The sequence below is a fragment of the Amblyomma mixtum genome, chromosome 9 (genome assembly GCF_055824585.1).
Source record: "Amblyomma mixtum isolate Tamu chromosome 9, ASM5582458v1, whole genome shotgun sequence".
In the NCBI taxonomy this organism is placed as follows: domain Eukaryota; kingdom Metazoa; phylum Arthropoda; class Arachnida; order Ixodida; family Ixodidae; genus Amblyomma; species Amblyomma mixtum.
This window is the reverse complement of record NC_143020.1, coordinates 24362217-24388126: the sequence shown is the minus strand read 5'-3', so window position 1 is coordinate 24388126 and position 25910 is coordinate 24362217. Positions and strand designations below refer to the sequence as shown.

Below are 25910 nucleotides of genomic sequence, written 5' to 3'. Positions count from 1 at the left end.
AACATTATTCACAGTTCTAATTCCGTATACACAACCTGACACTGTGTCTCACTGACTGCTTACTTGCACGAAAACACCGCAATGCGGTCAACAGTAATCGATTAAGACGTTTGCGTTAATTCTTTTTGTCGCAGTTCCAAAACCTGGCTTTCAGTGTTTGAAAACGATGATAAGGAAAGCACAAAGTATTGCTTAGGAAGTCGCAAGAAGATTTTGTTATTGAAATGTATTCTTTCTTCCAGATTTATTATAATACAAGGAAAGAATTAACCAGCTCCAACATGGGGTGCCATCCCCTGAAACCAAGCCTAAATAAAAAGAAGCCAGTAGACAGGTAAATTGGCTCACAGCGAAAATAATTGTTTAGCAGCAGTGACAATGAAAATGTTTATTCTACGACAGAACACACGCGCACTCGCACACATACAAGATGACATCAAAGGAAGTGTTGTTATGAAATAGCTTGTTACTTGGTAAAAGCAGTCGAAAAACTTCAATTCATGTAATGACTCGAGAATGCGATGAAGATTCCTTTCTTTCCACTTCTGATGTTGCTTGTGGACTAAGAAAAAGATGCTGTGCATAAGATACTGTGCATAAGGTACTGTATGCAAGCTACTGTGCGCAAGGTACTGTGCGTAAGGTACTGTGCGTAAGGATTTGTGCATAAGAATTCATAAGATACTGAGGAATGCATTCAAATATGCCGTCTTCAAAGCGAAAAGCATAAAACAAAAACAGTGACCTATACATTTCAGTACCCCGGGAACATCAATTTCAGGCTCTTAGAATACAAAGTGCAACACAATAGTAATGTCTGAGCTATACAGAACAGCATATACTGGGCAGCAGGCTTGCTTATCGCCACTGCAGCGTGAAAAATGATTGTACTGGGCTGTCAAGGCTTATGTTTCGATTGTTATGCTAAGCTATATTGCACAGTCACGCCTCTTCTCTCTTGCGTTGTCATCACTTCGTCCGTCTTCTGTGTTTGATCTAACGTTTACTTCAGCTTAGAGATTATCTGCCACGCTGTTGAAAGAAACGCTGCACACAACACTGGCATCGCAGGTGTTGACACGAAAGCCACTCCAGTGCCAGTGTAGGTGCGGTTTGACCCAATGTCGGGACCTGGTTCCACCGGCTCTGCAAAAGGAAAGTGCGAATACGCCACTCTTAGTAATTACTTGCGGTGTTCACTAAAAACGCAGCATAAAATCAAAGGCATTGCTGTAGCGAACACTAATGCATATACAGGGCGTGTCACATAACTTGAACTGTGAATTTAACAAAAAGTGAAACACCGCAACTGTGTGAAGTACAGAATACATTGCCTCCAGTTGTGCGGCGCTCCACAGGATACTTTTTGAATCCAGCGTAATAATTTATTAGCTAAGATTATATGCCAAATTTTAATTTTAGGTTTACGGCCGAACAGGAGGAGGGCGAAGAGGAAAGGCGAGGAGGGTAATCAGTAGATGAAACCAGTTTTCTACCCTGCACTGGTGGAAAGGTATGAACGGATTTAAAGCTGAGGAAGGAAACGGAGAGATGAGAAAAAAGCAGAAGGCGAAAAGTCTTCTTCGTTTCATGAAGTAAAAGAATAACCGAAGTAGTTTTTGGCAGCAACGTATCTCCTACGTGGTTCCTTTTTGCAGCATTTAAAAAAAAAGCACACAAAATACGAAATAAACGCGTGATGGCACTCTTGCGCTATCGGACTGTGGCCGCGTCAACCGCGTGAAGTGAGCAGCTGATGCGGTTGTCTTGAAACCATGTCCGCACGTTAGTGCGCAACATGCAAACTGCGCACCATGCTCTGCGATAAGTGAGCGGCAGACTCTGAAAGCCAATTCAGACGGAGCTTCTATTGCGCTGTCGACCAGATATTTAACCAGTTAACGAAGTCCCTCAGTGGTCAAGCGGCAGAGCGCCCGGCTAACGACTCAAGGGGTAGTGGTTCAAGTTCCGGCTCTACCTACTTATTGGTGGTGGAATGTCGTCAGGACACCGTAGACCAATAAGGAATTGTGTCGTGAAGTCAGCACCATTGTACTCTGTGATCGTTGTGGGGTGTTTGAATTAGCCGCGCGAGGTCATGTTGTAGTGACATCACGACCTTCTCAACCCATCCCGATTTTCACGACACAACGCCACCTTCTACAACGCTGGGTTGAGTGCGGAACGGGACCCTTAACGTCATTGCCTTGAAACCTGAAATAGGTTAGAAACCGGGAAAGTGTGGCTGTCTGCGAAAAGATGACAAAAGCAGGTGTGAGACAGTGCCTTGTCCGCAGTTCCTTGCCTGCAGTAGAAGCGGACGACAGCGACTTCACCAGGACTGAAATAAACTCTAGACTGCTCGCAGGTAGAAAACCCAAACAACGCTGGGGGACTCTGCATAATGCAGAAAATTATGCTTAATCGGAATCACGAACAATGATAAAACAAAAAAAAAGTCAGCTCCGTATCCAAACAACGGAAAGCCCTACAGCCATAGTGGGCTGGCCATTTGCTCTCCGCCATCAAGAATTACCGCGCAGTTAGACTGAGACGAGGCAAAAAGCAGAAAAAAGCAACGGAGTCAGACGCTAACCACGCCTGGCAATGAATCGTCGCGATGCGTCAAGCTGCCTTTCCTCGAAACGCAGAGTAGTTTTCGCCGGCGCAGACTTAAGCTCGTAGAATCCATCAAGAAAGCACTCATGTCTGTCTTGCTTCCATGCCCGAAACAGCTTTCACGCGTTATTTTATTCTCAGCTCCTGATTACCATCGGTGCCGCACCATCCATGGCCAAAACTCGCCCTTCATGAAAGGAAAGGTAAAGAGGGACCCTTTCGCGGGAATTTTTCACGCACGCGCCCGCCTGCGCGCACGTGTGTGCATAATACACGAAGAAAATTGTGTGCCGCCCGTTTCAGGAGAAGTACGACGCCGAGGTGTCACCGTCTAGGTCCGTCTCCTTGCCTTGTGCTGAACACGCTTCTGTAGACCTCCACCTCGCTTTCCAGGCCTCCGCTGGAAAGCCACAGGCAGTTACCCCCGAGGGCAAACGTTTTTAAGCAGCTTTCTCTGAGCATTGCATTAGTACTTTACACGTGCTCGGAGCGGTCCACAGAAACCTGTATTTATGTATTCTGGTAGTAACCGCCGCACCCCCACCCCTTTTCTCTCTCATTTGCACTCTCTACTCCCTGCATTTAAGCCCAGAAAATGTAAGGTTTATTAATGAATGTTAGCCAGAAGGGCACGCTACCTACTGCGCATCAAAGTTTGTCGCCAGTGAGTCGAAATCTTTTTGTATCACGTCTAGGAAGCTGCGAAGAAAGAACTGCGCGAACGAGACGCGGACGACGAGAAAGCAAAGACGTGCACCGACTTCGCCGCCCGTGTCTCAATTTCGCAGTTCTTTTTCCGCATGTATAACGAACCGACTAGCCCGACGAGTTCTATTCTCGGTTAATTCTAAATTATGAACCTTCAAGGTGAGAAGCTCGGCACGCCGTGTTTTCAGCCAGATTTAACAACAAGGTAAATGAAGCCTGCAGGAAGGCGAACCCTATGCCTAACTCGGAACATTTCCTTTTCTCTTGCCTCCTCACACATCATCTCTCTCCCAACATGCTGGGATTGAGTTGTCCCGCAATAACAGACAGACGAATTACCATTGGCGACCCCAGCGCAGGATAGATACCCTTCAAGCTCAACGCTACGTGGTAATAAAATTGTTCGTCTCTCCCTTATAACAATGGCTGCAAAAGCTGACGCCCTCGGCATACTTACGTAAAATCAGACGTTTCCATGGCTAAGAACGTATGTGTTCTGGCTGTCACTATGTGACGTATGCACGCCGCTGCCTTTATTACAGGGTATGCATTATATATATGTCTCGAGAAATGCTACTTCTCCTGTGTCACACCCTCAACATAGTCCGCTTTTTTTAACAGTACAGCCTTCCTACAGCCCGCCTCTCAACCCCCCGCATTGGTCTCTAAGAATTGGTGTTGAATGAATGAATGAATGAATGAATGAATGAATGAATGAATGAATGAATGAATGAATGAATGAATGAATGAATGAATGAATGAATGAATGAATGAATTAGCGAAGGGGTTGCGTGGAAGGGTTCCGCGCAGAAAGTGTAGACATTTAACTTGAGGTGGCGATACGAATGGCCGATTGCTCCGATTAAAATCACTACTAAAGCGTATCCCTCGTGCTGTACACTTACCACCCTGCGTTGTGACCAATATCGACTTCGTGGTGGCCAGTTCTTGTCCGTCGAGTAGGTTCGCGAACGTGACGGTGCAGTTGTATTCCGTCAACGGCTGGAGTCCCTTCAGCGTGATGGTAGATGACTTCCCACCGTGGTCGTCGCAGGTGAAGTTTTTCTCAGTGTCGGGACCCCGTAGCGTGCCATAGCACCGATCAAGAGCGCCGTTCGTGACCTGTGGCACGAACGCTACGACTTCCACAGACCAGGCGCCAGTGGCAACGCCCCATAGCTCGAAGTCTCCTGGTGCTAAGCAAGAAAACCAAACAGAAAACAAATTAAGGTTACATTATACGCAGTTCCTGGTTGCCACGTTTTTGTAAGCTCGTTTGCTTTACCTGCTTGCTAAACGCCATCCGGAGCGAAAGCCTTCGTCAGCCACTGTAGCCTTTCGCTCCGGCTTTTTGTAACAGAAAGGAACAGATAGAAAGAAAGAAAGAAAGAAAGAGAGAGAGAGATAAAGGAAGAAAGAAGGAAAGGAAGAAAGAAGGAAAGAAATAGAGGAAGAAAGATAGAAAGAAAGAAGGAAAGAAAGAAAGAAAGGAATAGAGAAGGAAAGAAAGAAAGAAAGAAAGAAAGGAAGAAAGAAGGAAAGAAAGAAGGAAAGAAAGAAGGAAAGAAAGAAGGAAAGAAAGAAAGAAAGAAAGAAGGAAAGAGAGAAAGAAAGAAAGAAAGAAAGAAAGAAAGAAAGAAAGAAAGAAAGAAAGAAAGAAAGAAAGAAAGAAAGAAAGAAAGAAAGAAAGAAAGAAAGAAAGAAAGAAAGAAAGAAAGAAAGAAGGAAAGAAAGAAAGAAAGAAAGAAAGAAAGGTAAAGAGCCGAAGGGGTTGGCTTCTAAGCTATGTAGGGAGGCTCTTCCTGCTGCCGTGGAAGTCTTAGCTTTACGATAAGAGAGAAAGAGAGTTGCACTCACATTCACCGGAAATTGAACGTGGATGAAGCTATACGGCGTAGCCTAGGAGCAAAAGCCTTCGGATTTAAATTCTTGACAGAGGCTGTTCGTGACTCGAACGATTGGCCGTCTTGAATTCTGTGCACCCAACACTACAGCCAGCCCGGAAACCAAATTTGAAATACACACTATTGTAACTAACAACCCCTATGATGTGTGCTTATTATTCTGCCCCACTGTGGGATAACAAGCAATATGAAGGCGTACAAGCTCAACAAACTGGGCTTTAAGAAGCACTAACTCCGAACAGTACTTAACTGCGAAAGTCATAAACGTATGCATATGTGTCGCAGATGTCAGCTGAAGGGATTCAAGCTGGACGATGCTTTTCCGCGAAGCAAGTGCTCGGTTAGCCTAAACTCATGAACGAGATAGCCTTAATCTGAATGTGCCATGAGCGCCGCGTGCACACATGACGTGCAAAATGCGCATATTTTCCTATACGTTCGAGAAACGTGACATGTATTGCGCATTTCTGGAGTCGACACACATGGTCTGTCTGCTGAACGGTCAATCCCAAGTTATGCTGATTTACACCACTTTAGACTTAACGCATTTAAGCGTCCCGTCATGCCATAACAAAGTTTTATGTTCTCGTAAACTCATTTTATCCATACCCAACAATTCGGGACAGAATTTTTTTTTCAACTGGGAAGAGTTTATGAACGCAAATTTTTGATGCACTGTAAGCTTTCACAACAGCAACCAATTTATCCGCAGATCTCGCGTCGACAGGTTTGCATATTGTTTGGCTATTAACGTCTTGGTCGTAGTCAAAAGTGGTACTCATTGGTTTCGTATGGCAGACTTAACAGCTCCACGCGAGCGATGGCAAAACTTTAAAAGAAAGGCTTTGCAACTCGTCGGAAGATCTAACCATCGCCGAAAATGCTTCCTTACAATTTTTTAACATTCAAAATTTTTGTCCAAAAACGTTGGACACGAGTAGGTCCTAGGTTCAAGTAGTTTTGCATCTCCGCAATATTACTGCAAATAGGAAGAGACTTACCAGCTGGGGCATCACCCTGCAAAAGAAACAAAATGGAAGGAGTAAATATTTCTCCGTAGTGCACTTGGAAGAAAAATGTGGTCCGGTTCATATACCTCGTTATTTCTTTAACATTTACAGATTATTATTTCATTACCAGCGAGAAAAAAGTTCATTCGGTGTATGCAGGGAGGATATAATGTGCGGGATAGAGGTCAATAATCAGACGAACATTGAAATGAGCTTAATTAACCGACTTTTCTATTTTTGATGTTAGGTGGCAAAATTACTGAACGTCCAAGGCGAGCCCGCTTTTTAAATTTTCTTAATAGCCAATTTGGTCCGAAAGTTGCACCGTCAGAAATATGCATTTAAAGCTGCTAGCAAATGCGTATAAAGCAAATATATATAGACTAAGGGCTCCACAATCTGTGGATCTCCCTGTATCTTTTGCTCATAATAAAATATTCTCTCTCTCTCTCTCTCTCTCTCACTACGCTCGAGGAAGCTTGTTTGCGCACATTGGTCTCGCATGTGGATTATAAACTGTGCTACCATGGCATAAAAATTGCCTTCCTGCAGGCATTCTGGTAAGAACCTTCTGAACAGCTTCGCAACAATATATTGTTTCACAAGCACAGAAGGTGATCGTGACCCATAGCTTTTGATATGCTCAGTGCGCTCCCTTTTCATCTATACGTTCTCTAGGTCTTCGTTACTTGAGTCTTGCGAAAAAAAATGCAAATGCGCGCGGTGGTACCCAAGTAATGTAATGTTCGAGGCCTGAGTTGAATGCAGCTAAATTCTGTCTGTGGTCCTCAGCTTGTTGCGCATAATCGGAACGCGGAGAAATAAAAGCACAAACCAAATGCTAAAGCTCACCTTGCTAGCACCCACAAACAGGGCTACGATGATGATCGCGGTCGCCATCGGCATCCACCTTTGCCTCGCAGTCCCTTGCTTCAACGTGTACATGGCTCAGAAGCGCACTTGCGAGTGACAGACTGACGACGGCACCAGGACGCCTCAACTGCTCCTCGATGTTCAATTCTCCCGACTTCCGGGCGAGCGGCGCTCTGTACGCGTGCCAGCCTCGACCGACCGAGTATAGAGAGCGAGCGAGCGCAGCTGACTTTAGTATCCGCGAAAGCACGTGTCGGTGACTAGTGCATCATGCGTGCGTGATGCGTGCGTGATGCAACACTCACTCCGGGAAGCCCAGCCGGCGCCGACACTGACGCATTCCTTTGCATATCTCGTCGCGGCGCACGCTGGGAGTGAAGCGTTCCGTTAGAAGATAACCTTCGTCCGCAGATACGGTCTTAGGTGAGGTTGTTTGCCTAGGCAGAGTTACAGTCCAGGCACCGTCAGACTACAAAGCTGAGCGGGGGTTTCTGACACATTGGGAATTTCCATGCAATACAGTGAAAAAAAAACAGCATTTTCCCATCCAAACTACTGCGTTGCCGAAAACAATAAATAAACCTAGCAAGTAAAACCTTGGGCTATTGTCTTCAGGTGAGAGCTTTTATTTTCAGCCGTGAGCAGTAAGGACTCACCAGCAGTATTAAAGGTCTGAAGCAAAGCAAGATTATTCCACTTAAACCTACGGACTTTTCGGACTGAAGCGGTGCCGAGATTTCTGAACTACACTTCGGAAAAGAAAATCGTGCGGGTTAATTATGTTTCAGAATACTATAGATGACAGCGTTGTCTATCTGACAGTCTAGTATGGCCAGTCTTATGTCTTAAAAGGACGGTTTATGAATGCACTACCTAGAAGCTATATAACACCTGAAAGTTTAAATATAACGTTACAACCTTAGTGTTCTGCTTTGCATGGTCGGGTGAGAGTTGCACGGTCTCCAAACATAAGACGATTCCTTTAGCACATCTCTTCTTTATGAGAAGTGCCTTGGAATCGGTCTTCACGAAATAGTGTCTGCTAGATGCGTAAAAGCATAGGGGAAGCAAAGAGAATGATCAGCATGCGCTGTTACCGTGATCTAGCAATTTCTCCACCGATTCCCCTCCTCTGTGAGTGCGGAAGCTGCACACCACGTAAGAAAGCCAAGGCATGTTGCCGTTGCCGTTAATAACCTTCCTCTACGCACAACGTTGACGGCCGGCAGTGGCACATAAAAGCGCGGTGCTAACGTCACTAGAGCCGTTAAACTAGGATAGTATGAACCACACGGAAAAACCGGTGTAATAAACCAATTGAAGCTCTCTTCGCGTTTTCATCGTAAGCGCAATGAACAGCTTACGACAGAACAGTTGGGCTGTAATGTTCTGGTTGACGCAGTCAGGTCTCCAAATCACCTCTTCGGCAATCTTCACGGGATTATTGAAGGCCCCCTTCATCTCCTTAAGTTTGAATGTAGTGCATCGCATGAGACAACTAAACTGTTTTTCTGTGTACCTGTTAGCGTCTCCCCCAAGAGGCAAGAAATGTTTAATCAAGTTGCCGGAAACCAAGCGACTTGTGAATAAGCCTATCAAATGAAAATTATACCGGTGGGAAATGCGAAACAATTTTGGAACTTCAATTCCTGAAGCCTTAGCACTGGTATTAAGTACTAAAACTGACTGGAAGAAATAATGCAGTTTGATTGCACGGTAGTACAAATCAGGTTATTTACTTGAGAGGCTCACTAAAGGAACGTTTTACATCTCGAATAATGCTTCTGGTTTCGCTTCATTGTCACTTGTCTTCGTGGCGTCATCGCTCAGTGGAAAATACGCACTCGTGATGGTTGCCTGTGAGAGGTTGCAGCTTTGCTTTCAGGAGGTGCAACTGAAATTTCGCGCGCTGGTGGCTACACGCATTCTAGAAGCGGTTAATGTAGACGCGATGATAATAAGACAGCACGCACAAAACAAAGCTCAGCTTGCGACGCACATTAAATAGCTTTCAGCGCGACACAAAACTGATTAAACGAGTGAATTAGCTTCAAGATGTGAGGGGAAGCGCTGATAGAAAGTGAGAGAGTTAGGGCGTGTTAAAAGCAGAGGACTTCAGAGGGAGTCGAAATTCTTTCATGGCCAGCAAAAAGTGATTCGCGTTTAAAGTAGTTTAGCCGAGTAGGCGTGCGAAAGCATGTGTTTAGCCTGGTTGTCTCATGGTTTCTGTGCTGAGTGGAAGGCACGTCGGGCGACGATGTTAAACTCATGTTAAGTTCTCGTCGAGGTTAAGCTGCTACGCTCTGTTCGTGCAGCAGGTGGAAGTTCATGCAGACGGCGATGTGCAATGCACAGCGCGAAAGTGTGTTGCAGTTTCACACGAGGCGCAACCGGCTGCGACGATAGCATACATACCCAACAATTCTGGACCAAAGCATTTTTAAGCGGGAAACCGTCTGCGAACTCACTTTTTTCATATAATGTAACATCTCTCTATAACAATCAAAATATCCGGAGATCACCCGACGGCATTCTTGCATTTTTTTTTTCTATTGACGTTTTTGTTCTCGTTAAGAGTGTTCCCCATGGGTTTTCTAAAGCAGACTTAACTGTTCGAAGCGATTAACGCAAACACTTTAAAAGAAAAATTTTGCTACATATCGGAAAAATGAATCTCACCTTCAATATTTTCATAGCAGTATCTCACAAGTTTCCAATTTTCAAAATTTTTTAAGCCGATGTTGGACATGTTGATCTCGTGCAGTGGTCAGCCAAGATGATCTGTTCCCTCCGCCGCTGGTTCGAGACCTAGCCGCGGCCATATCTATATTATTTGCGCCCCCTCAAGGTCAGGGATTCCACAAGATGATCGGTAAGGTTTGTGCTCATCAAGTAGTGTTTTCACACTAAAAATCATGTCCTCGCTGTAAGGGAAAAGTGACGCACTCGTCACTTTCACCTTGGTGTTTAATTCTATTTTTGTCGCAAAAGTAACACTCCGACAGCCAAAGCAAGACCTCGGCTGGCAGCCGTAGCTACGCTGACCTTGTTTGAATTGGTCGAAATAATCGTGACGTCACAGTGCGCGAATTTCAAACAAGGCCAATTATACTTTGGCTAGTAACTATGCAACCAATTAAAGGGATCGTATAATGATGCTCCAAGTAAGCGGGAGTCAGTTTAGTTAATTGCTTAATTAACCAATTAGCCTAATTAACCTACCTAGTAAGACCAGATAAATAAATAAAACCGAGTAGAAAATTGGTGAAGTTGGAGATTCGAACCAGGGTATCCGGAGTGCGAGACGAGCACGCTGACCACTCCGCCATGCCAGCTCAATGGTTTCGAATGAACAAAGGCGCGTCTAGTGAATACGGTGTCTTCGTTCACTCCCATCTTCCTCCCATCCCTTACGGCGAGGTTTAGGTGTCCAGCGAACCATGCGAGACTGATACATTTCCTTTCCTCAAAAACCAATTTACCGACGAGCAAGGCGTACAGCCAAACGGGCGATGGTGTTCTGTGGACTCCCTGGCAGCGTTGCAAGACGCTGTCGCGTTCCGCTATTAGAGGGGAAGCTTTACATCTTACCACACATCAGTGACACCAGCAGCAACACCGCGCTTAAGGCTTCCGCCTCACCGCACTTTAGGTGAACGAAGTGCCCCCCCCCCCCATTTTTTTATGTACATCCCAAACTGCTGAAGCAAACGTCTCTTCAGAACCTTGACTCGTTTTTCCTTCGTCTTGCCTGACCATGTTCAAGCTAATGTTTTATAATGTCATCATGTTTGATGATCTGCGGGAAAGTATGCCGTGTAATATGTGCTTTACTTGCCGACAATTAGCAACGTTATCAGCGAGACCATGTGCACGCTATAGGCAAGCGGGACCTCGATATCATAAGGCTCGTACGCGCCTCTGTTTGCACCGGCCAGAAGCTGGAGTTTGCTCCTACTTATCGCAGCAGGAATGGATGTCGTTTACAAAAATATGTTCGCTCGCCGACTCAATGCTTCAGGGCACATCTTCTATCTCCAACGGCGTTGTTTTATATTCGGAGTCTAACACAACTGGCCTCAGCAGTCATCCGAAAGCAGCATCCTGAAAAACTAGTCTTAATCTTAGTTACAGCAATTCGTCATGTCGTCTTTGACACTGGGAGAATCCAAATGTGAGTAGCGGATAATTAACAGCGGATAATTAGAACAGCGAGCGATCTAGGCAGAAGCGCAGGAGCCACAAGCCCTAATCGTATTTCACCTGCCTTGCAGGTGTGTAAAAGCCTTCGCGGCCTTTTTTACAAAGCCTAATTTTTGAAAGCTTGGATCGCACGCAGTTCGACATGGGTGACAAAGCACCGTCATCTATCAAAGAGCTCTTCAAATTTGTAACAGAAGCAAATGTGACACTGAAAAAAGAACTAGATGAGATGAAAGAGAGCTTAACTTATATGAATGATACATTTGAAGAACTTCGCGCAACTAAGCAAGGATTAGACGCCCTAAAGCTAGAGCATGCTGCTTTGAGGGAAGAGAAGGAACAGATGACAAAGACGTTATCTTGTACCCAAAAGGAACTGACTGAACTCAAGCAGTATAGCAGAAACAACAACATAGAAGTTAAAGGCATTCCGCAAGAACCAAACGAATCACTGGTGGAAATCGTGAAGAAAATTGGTGACCAGATCGGACAGGAAGTGTCACCATCTGATATTGACACAATGCATCGCGTGCCCACAAAAGACAAGGAAAAAACTAACATTGTCGTCAGGTTTGTGTCTCGAGCAAAAAGAGACCAGGTCTTGCCGGCGGCAAAAAAGAAAAGGTTTGCCGCAGATTGCATCGGGTTCTCCGACAAAGAATCGGTGTTCATTAATGAACATCTCTGCCCAGAATATAAGATGTTGCTCGGAAAGGCTATCGCCAAAAAGGAAAAGAACTGGAAGTTTGTGTGGGTGTCCCATTCAAAAATTCTTGCCAGAAAAGCGGAGAACTCGAAAATCATTCACATCGCAACAGCTGCCGAGCTTTCTAAAATTGTGTAACTGCGGAGTGTCATGCGCCAGCCATTTGAGTTTGTTCCAACATGTGCAACAAACCAACCACCCCGAAATCTAACAATTTATCATTTCTGCCCTGTAACATCCGAAGTCTCAACAGAAATCTTGATTCACTTTTAGCAATGATAACTCGAAGGCATGTTCATTACGATATTGTGGCACTCTCAGAAACCTGGCTGAAAGAAAATGAATTCACGAACATACCTAATTATAAATTTTTATCACTTTCAAGAAAAGATGGTAGGAGAGGCGCAGGTGTGATGCTCTACATATCATCGTCACTAGAATACCAAAAATAGAACGACATACAGTAAGAAAGGAAGGAGAATATGATATGCTTTTTGTCGAATTAGAAGGTGGCGTCATAATTGGAGTATTATATAGACCACCGAACTCACATCTACCAACATTCATGCAAAAATTGGAAGAAATCTTAGACGATTTTTCGAACACACAGAAGAGGGTAATAATAGGTGGTGGTTTCAATATTAACTTAGGCGATCCAGCGAGTAGTGAGTACCTAAACCTACTGTCGTCCTATGGCTTCAAAAATCATATCGATCATCCGACAAGGGTAACATCCACGTCTTCTTCCATTATCGACCATTTTCTCTCCAATTTCGATGAGAATCTAGTGAAGGCTGATGTAATAACAGAGTCTATAGCTGATCATTTTCCCATAAATATATCTATAGATCTTGGTGCTCGGGGCTTCGCTAACACGAACACCAGAAAGCGACTGAGATGGGATCACGAAAAATCCAGAGCATTGCTTCGAGAAAAGAACTTTTCACAGGCTCAAGACGATGATGTTAATGTAGGATATGAAAAGTTTTCCTCGCTGCTAAAATCAAGCTGTGTCAGCATTAACTGCAATACTCGGCGGTCAAAATACTTTACCATCCCGATCTGTCCCTGGATGACTGAATCAATACTGCAAGTTATCAAACATAAAGAACACTGGCACAGTAAAGTAAAGCAAAATAGAGACAACGCCTACTATAAAGAGCAATACAGAATTGCCCGTAACCTATCCCTCTCAATGATGCGCAAACGCAAAAAGCAATACTACAACACACTCGTTCGAAACGCACAAGGTAATTCTAAAGAGATATGGCGTATAATCAACTCGATAATAAAATCGTCGCCCCAAAACGCCATTTTACCACATGTTAGCAATGATCACGCATACCTGGCTGAAACGTTTAACGATTTTTTTATTCAAATCGGCCACCATTTTTCGTCCACACCTAACGTGTCATACGACACTGCGCTTCCAAATGCGGTAGATAACATGTTTGTGTTCAAAGAAATTACCGCGCAAGAAATAGTTGATGTCACTCGCCAAATGAAAGCAAATAAGGCAATGGGCTATGATGAAATATCAGTAAATATATTAAAAGAAAACATTGATGTCTTGTGTAATGTTCTAGAAAGAATATTCAATCAATCATTCATAACCGGGGTGTATCCCGAACACCTCAAAATTGGAAGGGTAACACCAATATAAAAAGGGGATGACCAGAACGTCATAGCAAATTACAGACCAATTACGATATTATCTTGCATAAACACACTCTTTGAAAAGTTAATAGCTAAGAGAATGACAGATTTCATGCAAAAATATAACATACTTACGCCTAGCCAACATGGTTTCCGTAAGCATTATTCCACCTCTACAGCAGTACTTTCAGTAGCAGAGATTGTTAACAGTGCGTTAAACAATAATAAGGTTGCCATAGGTGTATTTCTAGACATAAAAAAAGCTTTTGACTCCGTTGATCATAATATTCTTTTACTAAAATTAGAACGTTGTGGTTTTCGTGGGATAGCCATTGATTTGTTCAGAAGTTATCTAACAAATCGTACTCAGTATGTAGAAATTAATGGTGTCCAATCTTCATTAGGAAAAGTTACAATTCGAGTGCCGCAGGGCTCGGTCCTCGGCCCTATCTTCTTTTCGTCATTTATAAACGACTGCCCCAGTTTCCTACAGAGCGCGCAGCCAGTGCTATACGCTGATGATACAGTTCTTATTATAACGCACAAGTGTTTAAAACAAGCAGAAACAATCGCAAATAATGAACTGGAGACTACAATACAGTGGTTTAGAATGAACAAGCTTCTACTTAACAGCAAAAAAACTAAATTTGTAGTTTTCGCCTCTAGCAGAAGACAGGGGCCTAAAACATGTGCACTACAGGTCGGAGGAATACCCGTTGAAAAGGTGAAAACCTTCAAGTACTTAGGAATAACATTAGATGAATCTCTAAATTGGGCTGAGCACATAGAAACATTATGTAAAAAATTAACCTCTGCATGCGCCACATTAATTAAAGCTAGAAAGCATTTCAGCATTGATACATTGCGTGTGGTCTATTTCAGTATATTCCATTGTCATCTTACATACTGCATCCAGTCATGGGGCTACACTTACTCATCGTACCTCGCAGCGCTTATTACTCTCCAGAAAAGAGCATTAAGAATAATAGCGTCAGCACCTAGGCACTCATCATCAGATCCACTCTTCAGAGACCTCAACATCATGCGTTTTCGTGTAATTCGCGATTACAAAACAGCGCTCTTGGTGAGCACTATTATTAAAGCGGATATACCGTACAATTCTTCTATTCTGAAGCTTCCTTCAAGTCACACTAGACACGCTGACAACAATAACCTCAATTTACCCACAACAAACAATGTATACGGACGTAGAAGCATAGCATTTGTCAGCGCTAAAGTTTGGAATATCATCCCATTCAGCATTAAGTCCATCTCGAACATTGCACCTGCTATAAAAAGGTACATGCTATCAGAACAATACACCTCCCCTTATTGTTGAATTGATTAATTTTATTGCATTATATTAGTTATATGTTTTGTATGTTCAGCCTTGTTCAACTGCCTAGATTTGTAACATGTTTGTAATGGATCCGAAACTAGCCACTGGCTAAGGATCCAGATGCCTCATTCACCGTGAACATTGTATATTTTTTCTGTATAATAAATTTGAACTGAACTGAACTGAACTGAACAACGAATACCCATGCTCATGCGCGCTTTGCATAGCCGCCCGTCGTAGTTAAACGAACTTGGAATAAAGCAGCCACGTTACTACTTACGGTGCTTAGTGCTCTACTACACAATCACAGGATACAAAAGCCCATATCCATATGAGAGGCAAGCTAGAGGCTTATTTCAAAATATTTACTGTTTTTATCTATCCCATTGCCGACAGTACACGCCAGTATGAAATGATTCGAAAAACTTCGCTACATGCATTCCAATACGGGTCATAGATGCTTCTAGCCGCACTCATTGAATCGGCCTAGGCAAGATTAAGTTCATGTTTGCTATGTCGTCTGGCTCTTTTTGGAGCACTGATCTTAGGCGACGGTTGCGGATCTTAGGCGACAGTTGCAGCGCCTTGTCCAACATTCTCGGATAAAAATTTGAAAAATTGGAAACTTGTAAGATACTGTTATGTAAATATTGAAGGTAATGGTTGATTCTTCTGACACGTAAAAAATCTTTGTTTTAAAATGTTCCCTTCGATCACATCGAACACTTTAGACTGCCATAGAAAACCAATGGGGCACGCTTTTGAAGATAGCAAAAAGGTTAATACAAAAACAAAAATGTAAGCCTACTCACGGCATATCTAGCAGATATATTGACTAATATATTGAAATCTTACATTGTATGATAAAATTGCGTTGATATTTCTGGCTCAAAACTGCTTTTGTCCAGATTTGTTGGCTATGGGAGGAAGCTGTGAAGGAAGCGTAAAGATTAGAGTATTGCGCGCAGACGACTGGCCGCTGATTTCGTGGCCGATAAGGTATGTATCCTTCCAAGAGATGGCGCCGCTGTAGCGCGCTCTGTACAACGAATATGAAGTACTGAGAGATAATTGGAAATGAATAATGGTACCAGGGCTTACTTTCGGGAATGCGGTTCTGTGCTTAAGGGCAGAAGTTCAGTCGAGATTAGAAGTAAATTAGAAGTAAAAAGATAGCTGTTGAAAGGTTAGCACTAGGCGCCCACGGCAAAACCACCAACGATGCAGTACAGAGGGATATGGGCTGGGCATCTTTCGAAGCACGGGAAGCTCAGAGTAGATTTCAATATGCAGAACGCCTGAGGAAATTCGACGATAACAATTGGGAAGCTAAGGTATCTAAATACTTATACAGAAAGAGCGTTGACTCACAGTGGAGGAAGAACTAGTAAACAAACCAGCAAGTATGCTGTACACGAGGACGGAGAAAGAAAGAGCATTAAAATACACGTTAAAAACGCGAAAGTTAAAAATTCGGTTAATTCATTGGAAAAGAAGCATAGTGTAGAACTATATCGATAACGGAAAAGGCAGAGCAGGAAGGAATTGGCCTATAATAAATCTAGAGGCAGTGCCCTACTCTTTGAAGCTATGTCCAGGTGTCTTAGAACGAGCAGCTGCAAAAAGAAATTTAACTAACATGATGACACGTGTGCTGTGTGTGGTAGATACGTAGAAACAACTGAACACCTCATACTCAAATGTTATGGTATCCATCCGGATGTCGATGCAGGCACAGTCACTCTTCCTCAGGCCCTAGGGTTGGGAGATGACAACGGTCACGTAAATAAATCTGCGCTGGAAGTTAGAATAAAGCGATTGGAAGATTGGTGGCTAAAAAGCAGAGAGGTGACATAAGGTTGGAAGTGTAGCAAACCGTAGTGAAATAAAATGCCGAATTTTAATGACAATTTACGACATAGTTAAACAAAATAAAGAAAAAAAAGTCGAGCATGGTGGCAGGCGCCAACCCCCGCGTTTCAAAGGGGACGCTCCTATCTTCCATCCATCCATCCTCTAAGCGCACTGTCCGTTCACCTCAGGCTAGTCTTGTCGATGGCGTAACGTTGTGCGTGCTGCTCAAGTCAAAGTACGGATTCACCTCTGTTCGCCACTGCGTTTTCTGTATGCAGGTCGCCAACTCTTCTAGTACCGTAGTGGCTGCGCTAAAGAATCGCACTACCAGGAAGCGTAACCGTCGGCTAATGTTTTTATTTCGCGTGAGCTTGCTCGTTAGACCACAGTCTTGTTTGCCCGGGTGGTAGCGTAATCCAGCCATTACCGGTCAGTCAACGCCTTCAGTGGTCTGCTGTCAAGTGTACATTCCGTTCCAGATTTTAACGCGACCGGACATAGCGTTGAGAACGCGTGTCCCAGAAACTCTGCATCGTCGTTGACTGTGAGCGACAATTCCACGAAAAATCTCCAGAGAGGCAACCTAGGAGGCAGATGAGCCACCTGGGTCACGTGACCTTGCGGAGTCATCCCAACCTGCCCACCGGATAGTGAGCGAACTACCCACCGTGGTAGGTGACAGTTAAATTAGTACTTGGTCGCTCAGGAAGAGCAACCTGGGCCACACAAGGCCCTCCAGCCACAGCACCTGCCGTCGCAGGCCAGTGGCTTATCGCTCAACCGCTGCACCACTGCGCCAGGAGGGGTATGAAGGTTCCCAGAGATTTATGGATGTAAAGTACAGAATGACCAATTCTACATGTATGGGAATCAACCTATCATACCATCACGTCCTACCCTGAAGGTGGAGCTTAACTAACCCGTCCAAATTTCGAGCACAGGTTCCAATTTGTTGTTTCCGGGCCCTTGAATCGGCAATACCTATCATTAGTGCAACGATACTGTCGTCCAGTATAATCGAGTGTAGTATTACCGCAAAAAGCACGAAAGATGACCAATCTCGCTGCTAAAGATTGCTGGAATTCCTTTCGATTCCTGGTGCCACGAGTGGCCACCTCCGCTTCTAAGCAGTCGCCCTCTGCACCATTGACTATCTCAGAAACTGCTCATCACTGCTGCTCAATTTTTTTCCCCCTCTAATAGCATACACAGGTCTCGGGGCAATTATCCCAGCTTCCAGAAAAAATATCAACTCCAACTGTTTTGTAAGCCTGTACAGAATTTACTACAAATTTTCATATTACCTCAAATTTGTACCATCGAAATATAAGGATTTGTCTGATGAGCACTCGATGGATCCGAAAAACATTATTTTTATTTTGGAGAAGAACATGGCTCTAAAAATCAAGAAATAAATAATACTAAGGAAGGGGTAAAGATCAATTGGCGAGGGAAATCTTTGAAGCTCATGAAATATCACAACACAGGAGTGACACTTGCATTAGCACACCATCTATTTAACTAATGGAAAAAGAAAGAAGGTTTCTAAGACGCACTTATTGTTAGTACAACAGTCATCATGAGTGGTAGCTATTCCTCCCCTTTTCGTCTCTTTTTCTTTTACCGGATTTTTCTAAATTATCACAGTTTTGCCATTCTTTCAAGTTTGCGCATGCGTGTCTTTGCTTGAGAAGGGATGTGCCTTTCGTTGATCGATTTCATTCAATTGTAAGTTGTAGCCTCGTCCTGTCCTCATCTTTCTGTGTCCTGTTTCAACGCTACGTTTTTTCGTTCATATTATGTATCACCAGCTGGCCCCACAGTGTACTCTGATAGATAGTACTACCTGTAGGAAAACATTTTCGCATGCCAAGGGTAGACAACTTGCTACGAGGCTCCGTCCGTTTAGAGCTATTGTTTACTGAGTTCGTTGGTTACCATTAAAATAAACCTCTCGGTTGAGAATTGGTATAACGGGTGCACCATTCGTCTGGAAAGCAAAAATTGCTATCGATTGCGCTTCTCGGCAATGTGATTTCTGGGCGCAGCTGCTGTGCACAGCAAGCGACCGCACAGAAAAGATGCAGTGCCGAACTGATGCGGGGGTTTCCACAAGGGCGGCGTGCACAGAGACGCGGTTCGCTGCCGATAAGCCTCGCGTTGGACTAACGACCAGCTCGCTTACAGAACGTGCTACTGTGGTGCCATCTCTGGGGAGGAATCCATACCTTCTCGGAGACGTCATGGCAGCGCAAACGACAGCGCATGTTACTCCACACCATGGAGGAAAAGAAAGAACTAGTTTTCCTTCCTCCATGCTCCACACAGTGCCGATTGTTCCCTCCTACGCTTTCCGTACGAAGGAAAGCTTCGCTGCTCGCGCTCTCTTTTGTCATCGCCCTCTTTCCTTCTCTCTGCGCTCCGCACTTGGTTACGACAAATGCGAGGGATGCTCCACAACGGAGAAACGGGCGCCTGAGCTGCGAATTCTCTAAACTTTAAATATGCGGAACAGTGTGTAAAGCGCCTTCAAGGGCTAAAGCACTATAATGTGTTACTGATGCTTCTACGTACGCTTTTTCAAGTGACGCATCCTTTGTAGCCATGCGGTCTGGTAACTTCCTGGCAAGTTTCTGGCAACTAAGTTTCATTTACGGGAACACCTTTCAAAACATTGCCATTATCCTTGGGGATTCCATTGTGATCAGCAACGCGAGATGTCGGCAGATAGAATGGGTTGTTTAAGCGCGATGTGCTTTTCATTCCCGTTGTCGGTGCGCGGCGGGGACCTTGGTACCACACTGGAGGGAGAACACGGGGCGGAACCTAAATGAACTTAGCGGAAACTGTCGTTTGTCTCCTGGTGTCTACGTGCTGCACTGCCGCCAAAGCAGTGCACGCCTCAACAACAATGTGTTCCTAGTCACGAGGCGGTCGAAGCCAGCGCGCGGCGCGTAGGAGCCTACGCCATTTCCGGAATCCCTAGCGGCGCACGCTCAGTCCTACTGACGTGTGATGAAAGTCAGAGCATCGCCAGTGCTGCGTAATCCGCGCGCCCGCGGACACCTCGCCTCTAGCAGAACCATGGCGCCATCGTTCGGAGTGGTGCGGAACCTGCTGTAAACAGCGAGGACGCAGGAAGTACCCCGTGGCGGAAGACAGTGGTTCTGTACGTTGCCCTCTGCCACTCAAGGGACGCTCCAGATGGATCGTTCTGCTTGGCCGAGACGAGACCTTGCAACATGGTGCAGTCTTTGCCATATGCTCGACACCTGAAGCAACTTATATCATACTTAGGTTTGGTCTCTACCACTGCCACAAAATCGGCGCACATTCGGGAAACCGCCGCAGCCCGGAAGCAATCTCGCCAGCGGGCGCCCTAGAGAATTCTGGAGCAGTGAAAGAATCCCCATAGAATGCCTAATCTTGGGTTGTGTTGCTACCCTCTCGACTTCGTTCGCCGGCGCGGCGCCAAAGGAAACATGTTCGCGCGCGCCGTGGAACAATCCAGAAGGTTGGAGTAAATGCTACTTGTTGCCGAAGGATAGGACACAGCCTTAAGAGTGCAGGAGGTGCCCTGTCCACGTCGCTCGCGCGCCGGGGCCGGCAGATAAGAAGGAAGAACTCGAGTATTCTGGAAGCCGGTCTTCGCGTCTGACCGATGGGGACGCACGCCCGGCGCGACAATAAGAAGGAAATTGTACAGTTTATACTGTGTGCAACTGCGCGCCTGTCGACACAAAGAACGAACATAAGCGGAAAGAGCTTATATATTGAAGAGCGTTGACTGCTGTCGGTCCGAGCCACCATTTAAGCTTCAGGGAAGCGCGCCTGCTCAACTCCCGGTCAGTACCACCCTCCAGCCAGGGACCAGCGAGGCAGCGTACGCCAGCCTGCGCGACGGCTCCGTCGTGATCCTCCGGTTCTCGAACTGCCGTAGTGCTCAGTGAAAAAACTGCGTTTCCTTTGTTTTGCCTCCCTCTTGAGTTACAGCACTTGAGGTGCGATAGTTGTCTTGTATTGTAGTCTCTCTATTGAGTCACTTTGCACCAGTTGCATTGTCTTGTAATAACTCTGCATGTGCTCCTGCGAGTGATTGTAAGTTCCCCTGTATCATATCTTTCCTATGTAAGCTTTGTTTTGTTTGTGAACATTTGGCTCCGACCGTTCCCTGGCTTGTGACCGGCGAAGGCTGGACGCCAAGCGGCCATACAACTTGCCACTTACCAGTTTGTCTCTGGCAGAGCTCGCCATGCTGAGTAGAGAGAATCTCGTTTGAGGACGAGACGAGACCAGGTGCTTAGTAAGCGGAGACAACGGATGAAGCTTCTGAACGAGTTTACGAAGTGGTCGTAAACAAGCGTCCAGCAACAGAGCGATACTGTCTGGTGGCGTGCGGAAGCGGTTAGAAGAAGTTCACCGAGAAGAGGTTATCTGCTGCATCTGAAGAGTTCAGGCTGAGAATTAATTTCAAGGATAGCCGAGCTAGGACTTCAGAACGGGTTGAAGAGAGCTAAACTTGTTCAGTGGGTGGACCAGAAATGTAAAGAGGCTCGAGAAGAGAGCTCTATCTGGAGGGACAGAGGGAATGACAGAGGAGATAAGAAAGAGAATGGAAGATAAAAAAGAAGAAAGATGGCGCGCTAGAGAAGCCGCTGAGGAAGAGAGGCAAAACAAACATGAAGAAGACAGAGGACGGAAGAGGAGAGAAGAAGCGGTCGAAATAGCTTTTGAAAGTGAGAAGGCAATCCTTCTGAGGTACCTTGCTGAAGTTCGGCGTTTCAGGAATACAAAAAGAAGCACTGAAGTTTGGGCTAGTTGGTGTTGATACATAATACAAAAATCTGTCGCAGCACGAACGAAACGGGGACAAGAGAGAACACACACGACAGGACGAGCGCTGCGCTTCCAACTGATAGTTTATTGAAAAACTGAAGCTTATGTACAGTCCTACTGATCATCTTGTGGAAATCAATCAGTTTTCCAAAAATGCTATTTCATTATCATGCAAAAATAAAGATGACGCGCTGATACATTGTCTGCCTGCTAATCTAATATGGTATGCCTCCATAATCTCTCTTTCGACTTGGTCTTTCCCGCGCCCAAGAAATTTGGTTTTCCGAAAAATGTGTTTGCATTTGCAGTCACGACAATGTATGGCAAGATGCCCACTCTTCCCTTGCTTGACCAAATTGTAGTGCTCCCTAGCTCTTTGATTAAAACAGCGTCCTGTTTGCCCGATGTATACTCTATTACAGGTAAGGGGAATGCTATAAACTACTTTAGTTGTGCACTGTGTGAAACAAAGTTGGTGCTTGATTGCTCATACCTGCTTTTTCTTTTTTACCATCATTGGGCATATTTTTGAAAGCTTGCTGGGAGCTGTGAAAAGCACATCTACATTGTATCTTCTTGCTAACTTCCTTAAGTTGTGAGATACCTTATGAACGTACGGTATCACTTGAGTGGGCTTCCGTTGATCTTGATCGACCTGTTTTTTGCTACTCTTATTCTTTTGCAGCAAGTTTTCCGCAACTGATGTTATAGTATCTGCCGGCAATCCTGACATGCGCAGTCGCTCTATTTGCAAATTAACGCTTTCTTGCATTTGGTGCGGACAAGATTTTTCCAAAGCTGCGTTGAGGCAATTCATTGCAATACCTCTCTTGATTAAGTTCGAGTGAGGAATGTCAGGAAGCCAGTGGAGCTTAACCCCGCAGAGATCGGGCGGAAGGGCGAATAGATCGATTTCGTAGCAACCACACAAGAGGGTTGTGCCTAGCTCCACAAGTCAAAGTTCGGTTGTGGAGCATCCCGTTCCTGCAGCTGAGATTAGAGAATGAAGACCAGACCAGAGTGTCACTTCCTTGGGAAAGCGAAAGTATAGCTACTAGCGAGGTAGTAGCACTGAGGAGAAGACCATCCTGACGCGTCAGTCAAAATGTGCCTTATAGAAGACGCTTTGTGACAACAATTAAGTAGATCGGACCTCCATATCCTGGATTTCGAGTGTCGCACTTCTCAAAGTTGCAGTGCTGAGGGCACGAAAGATTAGTCAAATGGCAAAGAGCACGAAAGTTTCGACGTCACTGTAGCGGCGGAAAGCACCGCAAGGGAAAACCGGAACCTGTTACTAGGAAACCCTAGAGCAGCGAGGTCTTTCCCTATGAGGAAGGTGGATGCGCAGTGATAGGAAAGGAGCAGGCTGAGGGAAAGCCTTTTTACGACTGCACTCATTGGGACCAACTGACGGAAGGAATTGAGAGAGAAGAATTGAGCAGTGAGGAGAAGACTCTGCAATGACTCCTGAATCGTGCTCTCAACATTGCGCTTGAGGAGCCGTCGGAATGAAGAAAAGGAAAAAGAACCCGAACCAGAGACTTCATATTGACAGAACAAGTGGGATAACGCAAGCAAAAAAGGCGCTCACCCCTAAGAAGAGGTTTGAAGCAAGTGAAAAGAAAGAAAACAGAATTGAACACCTTTCGTGTAGGTGAAGCCGAACAGAAAAAGCCCTGGAGAAAGGTCAAGCAGGAACAAGAAAAGAAGAGAGCTAAGCTGAATACAGCTGAGTCACGTGCAAGCGAGCTGCACGAACTCCGCAGCGAAGTGAGACAGAAGCTGAGGCCAAAGGGCCTAGCGTTCAGTACAGACTCAGTCTGGAGACGCAAGCGTAAACAGAAGAAAGGCACGAGAAGTGAAGCCGTCATTAGCGAACTGGCGTTCATTCTGTTCGCCACAGAAACATCCGAACTCTGGGCAGAAGCATCGAGAGGAGTGTGTGCAGGAAGTGGAGCCAGAACCTTGTAAGGAAGAGAAGCCTCACTAAAGGCGTAACAGCAGATCTAGCGACAAGAGGAAAGGCCAGTGTTGCGCGCGAAAGACAATCAAAAACGAGACCGAAAGCTTGAGGGAGCCAGTGCCATTCCGAGGCTACTGTACAAGCCGAATGTTGAAATATACGCAGAAACATGCCTTGAATTTGTGCGCTACTCTTTTGAAGTGTTGCGTCAATGTACTGCCAAGCGGTGGCATGTACTGAAGTGCATTTTGACAATTGTCAAGTGTTGTGTACGGGGGAACATTATTGTTCTGATGCGTCCTGCATTTGTCATTCGATTTTGTCAGCGCATGCATGTGCACGAGACTTTTGTGTGTTGTGAATATTGTAATAAAATATTCTTAAAAGAAAACCTGATTTTTGTGACACTGCCACGCCGATTTTGTGACACTGCCCTTCCCGTTAAGGATATTGTAAATTTTGTTACACTGCCACGCCGATTTTGTGACACTGCCCTTCCCGTTAAGAATATTGTAATACAATATTCTTAAAGGGAAGGGCAATGTCACAAAATCGGCGTGGCAATGTCACAAAAATCAGGTTTTCCCTGTCAGAAATGAAGAAACATTCTTTGTTCGTAAGTAACGCACTTCTGTTTTGCTGCAGTATGCTCATACCCTATTGCTGCTAATTCTAATTTAAACACGTGTGAGAAACGTCAGCAGGCAAATTCGTGCTCCCTTTAATTGTCCTCACCTGTATAAGCTGTCCATGAGAAAGCACTTACCAGCGCCGCCACCAGCCGCCATCAACGCACAAAAGCACACCACCACTCTAGGTCAGATGAAATTGGTCGCGAATGTGATGCTCGAATCAGGCAAAAAACAAAGTGCCAGTGGCATCAACTAGCACCATGCGACTAATGCACCATTATACACTGAGTAAGCAAACATAAGCAATATTATCTGAGGATATATTTGATGTTCATAAATGCATCAAACACTATAGTAGTCAGTGCTAACCACAACATTTCTTCATGTGCATCTCATTTGAATGCCCAAGGCATTTCTAATCATAAAACATGACCGCCATTTTCTGAGTGCCCTCCCATAGTAGCACCACCGCAAGCATTCGGCCTTGGCTGGTTGGCCGACATCTCGTGACTCCACTGTGTTCGGCCGGTCACATTTTATCCGCATAATTTATAAGTTCTTGCTCTTTTTTTGTCTTTGGGCAACGGTCTCGTTAGCTACGTACACGTGAACCTCACTTTTGCTATACCAGCCACAGTGCCAGTCGTTGATTCCGCGCTGTTGCCCTCGGAAGACTTCACGTGGTTCCAGAGGAAGAACTCACAGTACGTGAGGAACTGGTGCTGCGTAGTATGAAATTATGAACTCCCCCGCGGCATCACACTTCGACGATACTGTAATAAATTCTCTTTGGGACTCGTGTTGGTACTGGTATCTCACTATAACTCGGTGTCTATTGCAACCGAAATGACGCCTTGTAAGCTTGAGTGATATTTGTCGGAAAATTCGTTCGTATATTAACTTCACCGTTTCTACAAAAGTGTTTGTCACATAGTGTATTGTGTTCACTATCCAGGCACCTGCAAAAGGACTGAATGATTGTGGGTTGTGTTCACTGTAGTAGATGAAACAATGCGTCTGGATTATTCGTGTTAGAAGTGAAGAATGGGAAGGTTAACGTTCACACGGCATTACTTTTGTCCTAAATATCATCACACGCCTTGCGTAGCGTGTCTTTTGGTGATCTTAAGTATACATGTGCGTAATATCTGAATATGTATTGAGGAACGCTTTTCGTATGGGAAGAAATCAATAGCCCTATCCCTCGTCAACCGTAAGCAAACTCTGCCTTGAACGCTTCCACTACAAATATGTTACGGCTGGAAACAGCGTCTGAAAAACTGTTGTGCACAGTGAGTTATCTAAATATTTTGTGGCCATGATACCGCTTTGTTATCGTAGACTGTGGAAAGGCTTTTTACATACGTGGGAAGGTGTGTTCATTTTGCAGGATTTTGATGCTCTAATTCTATTGCTATTTCTGCGTTAGACTCTGGACAGTATTAAGTGAGGTAAGTTGTTTAATTCAAATATTCTTGGGTATCGGAGCAAGTGCTTGCTTGAACCTTTCCCATGACTGCAAGCTCGCTCATTCTCTTGCTCTTCGCTCATTCTCCGCTCATTCTTCGCTCATTGCTCTTCGCTCATTCTCCTGTATCTTGCAT

At 44.9% G+C, this 25910-nt stretch overlaps 2 protein-coding genes across 2 annotated transcripts; one reads left to right on the top strand and one right to left on the bottom strand.

The window, feature by feature from the left end:
* Positions 1 to 373: 373 nt before the first annotated feature.
* On the bottom strand, positions 374 to 7322 carry LOC149328530 (uncharacterized). Its single transcript, XM_089562163.1, has 4 exons — positions 7094 to 7322; positions 6233 to 6248; positions 4233 to 4523; positions 374 to 1146 (listed from the first exon to the last, which is right to left on the bottom strand). Exons 1-4 carry the CDS (start codon positions 7184 to 7186, stop codon positions 1004 to 1006), a joined length of 543 nt encoding a protein of 180 aa, XP_089418289.1. The 5' UTR covers positions 7187 to 7322; the 3' UTR covers positions 374 to 1003.
* A 4137-nt stretch (positions 7323 to 11459) lies between these two features.
* LOC149328529 (uncharacterized) lies at positions 11460 to 12161 on the top strand. The gene has a single exon (XM_089559010.1). The coding sequence runs from the start codon at positions 11460 to 11462 to the stop codon at positions 12159 to 12161; it is 702 nt and encodes a 233-aa protein (XP_089415136.1).
* The last annotated feature ends 13749 nt before the right edge of the window (positions 12162 to 25910 follow it).

Coding starts and splice junctions, on each gene's coding strand:
- LOC149328530 (XM_089562163.1), bottom strand. CDS start 7,186: ATGTACACGTTGAAGCAAGGGACTGCGAGGCAAAGGTGGATGCCGATG. Junction 1,147..4,232: donor ATTGGTCACAACGCAGGGTG/GTAAGTGTACAG, acceptor TTCCTTTTGCAG/AGCCGGTGGAACCAGGTCCC.
- LOC149328529 (XM_089559010.1), top strand. CDS start 11,460: ATGGGTGACAAAGCACCGTCATCTATCAAAGAGCTCTTCAAATTTGTA.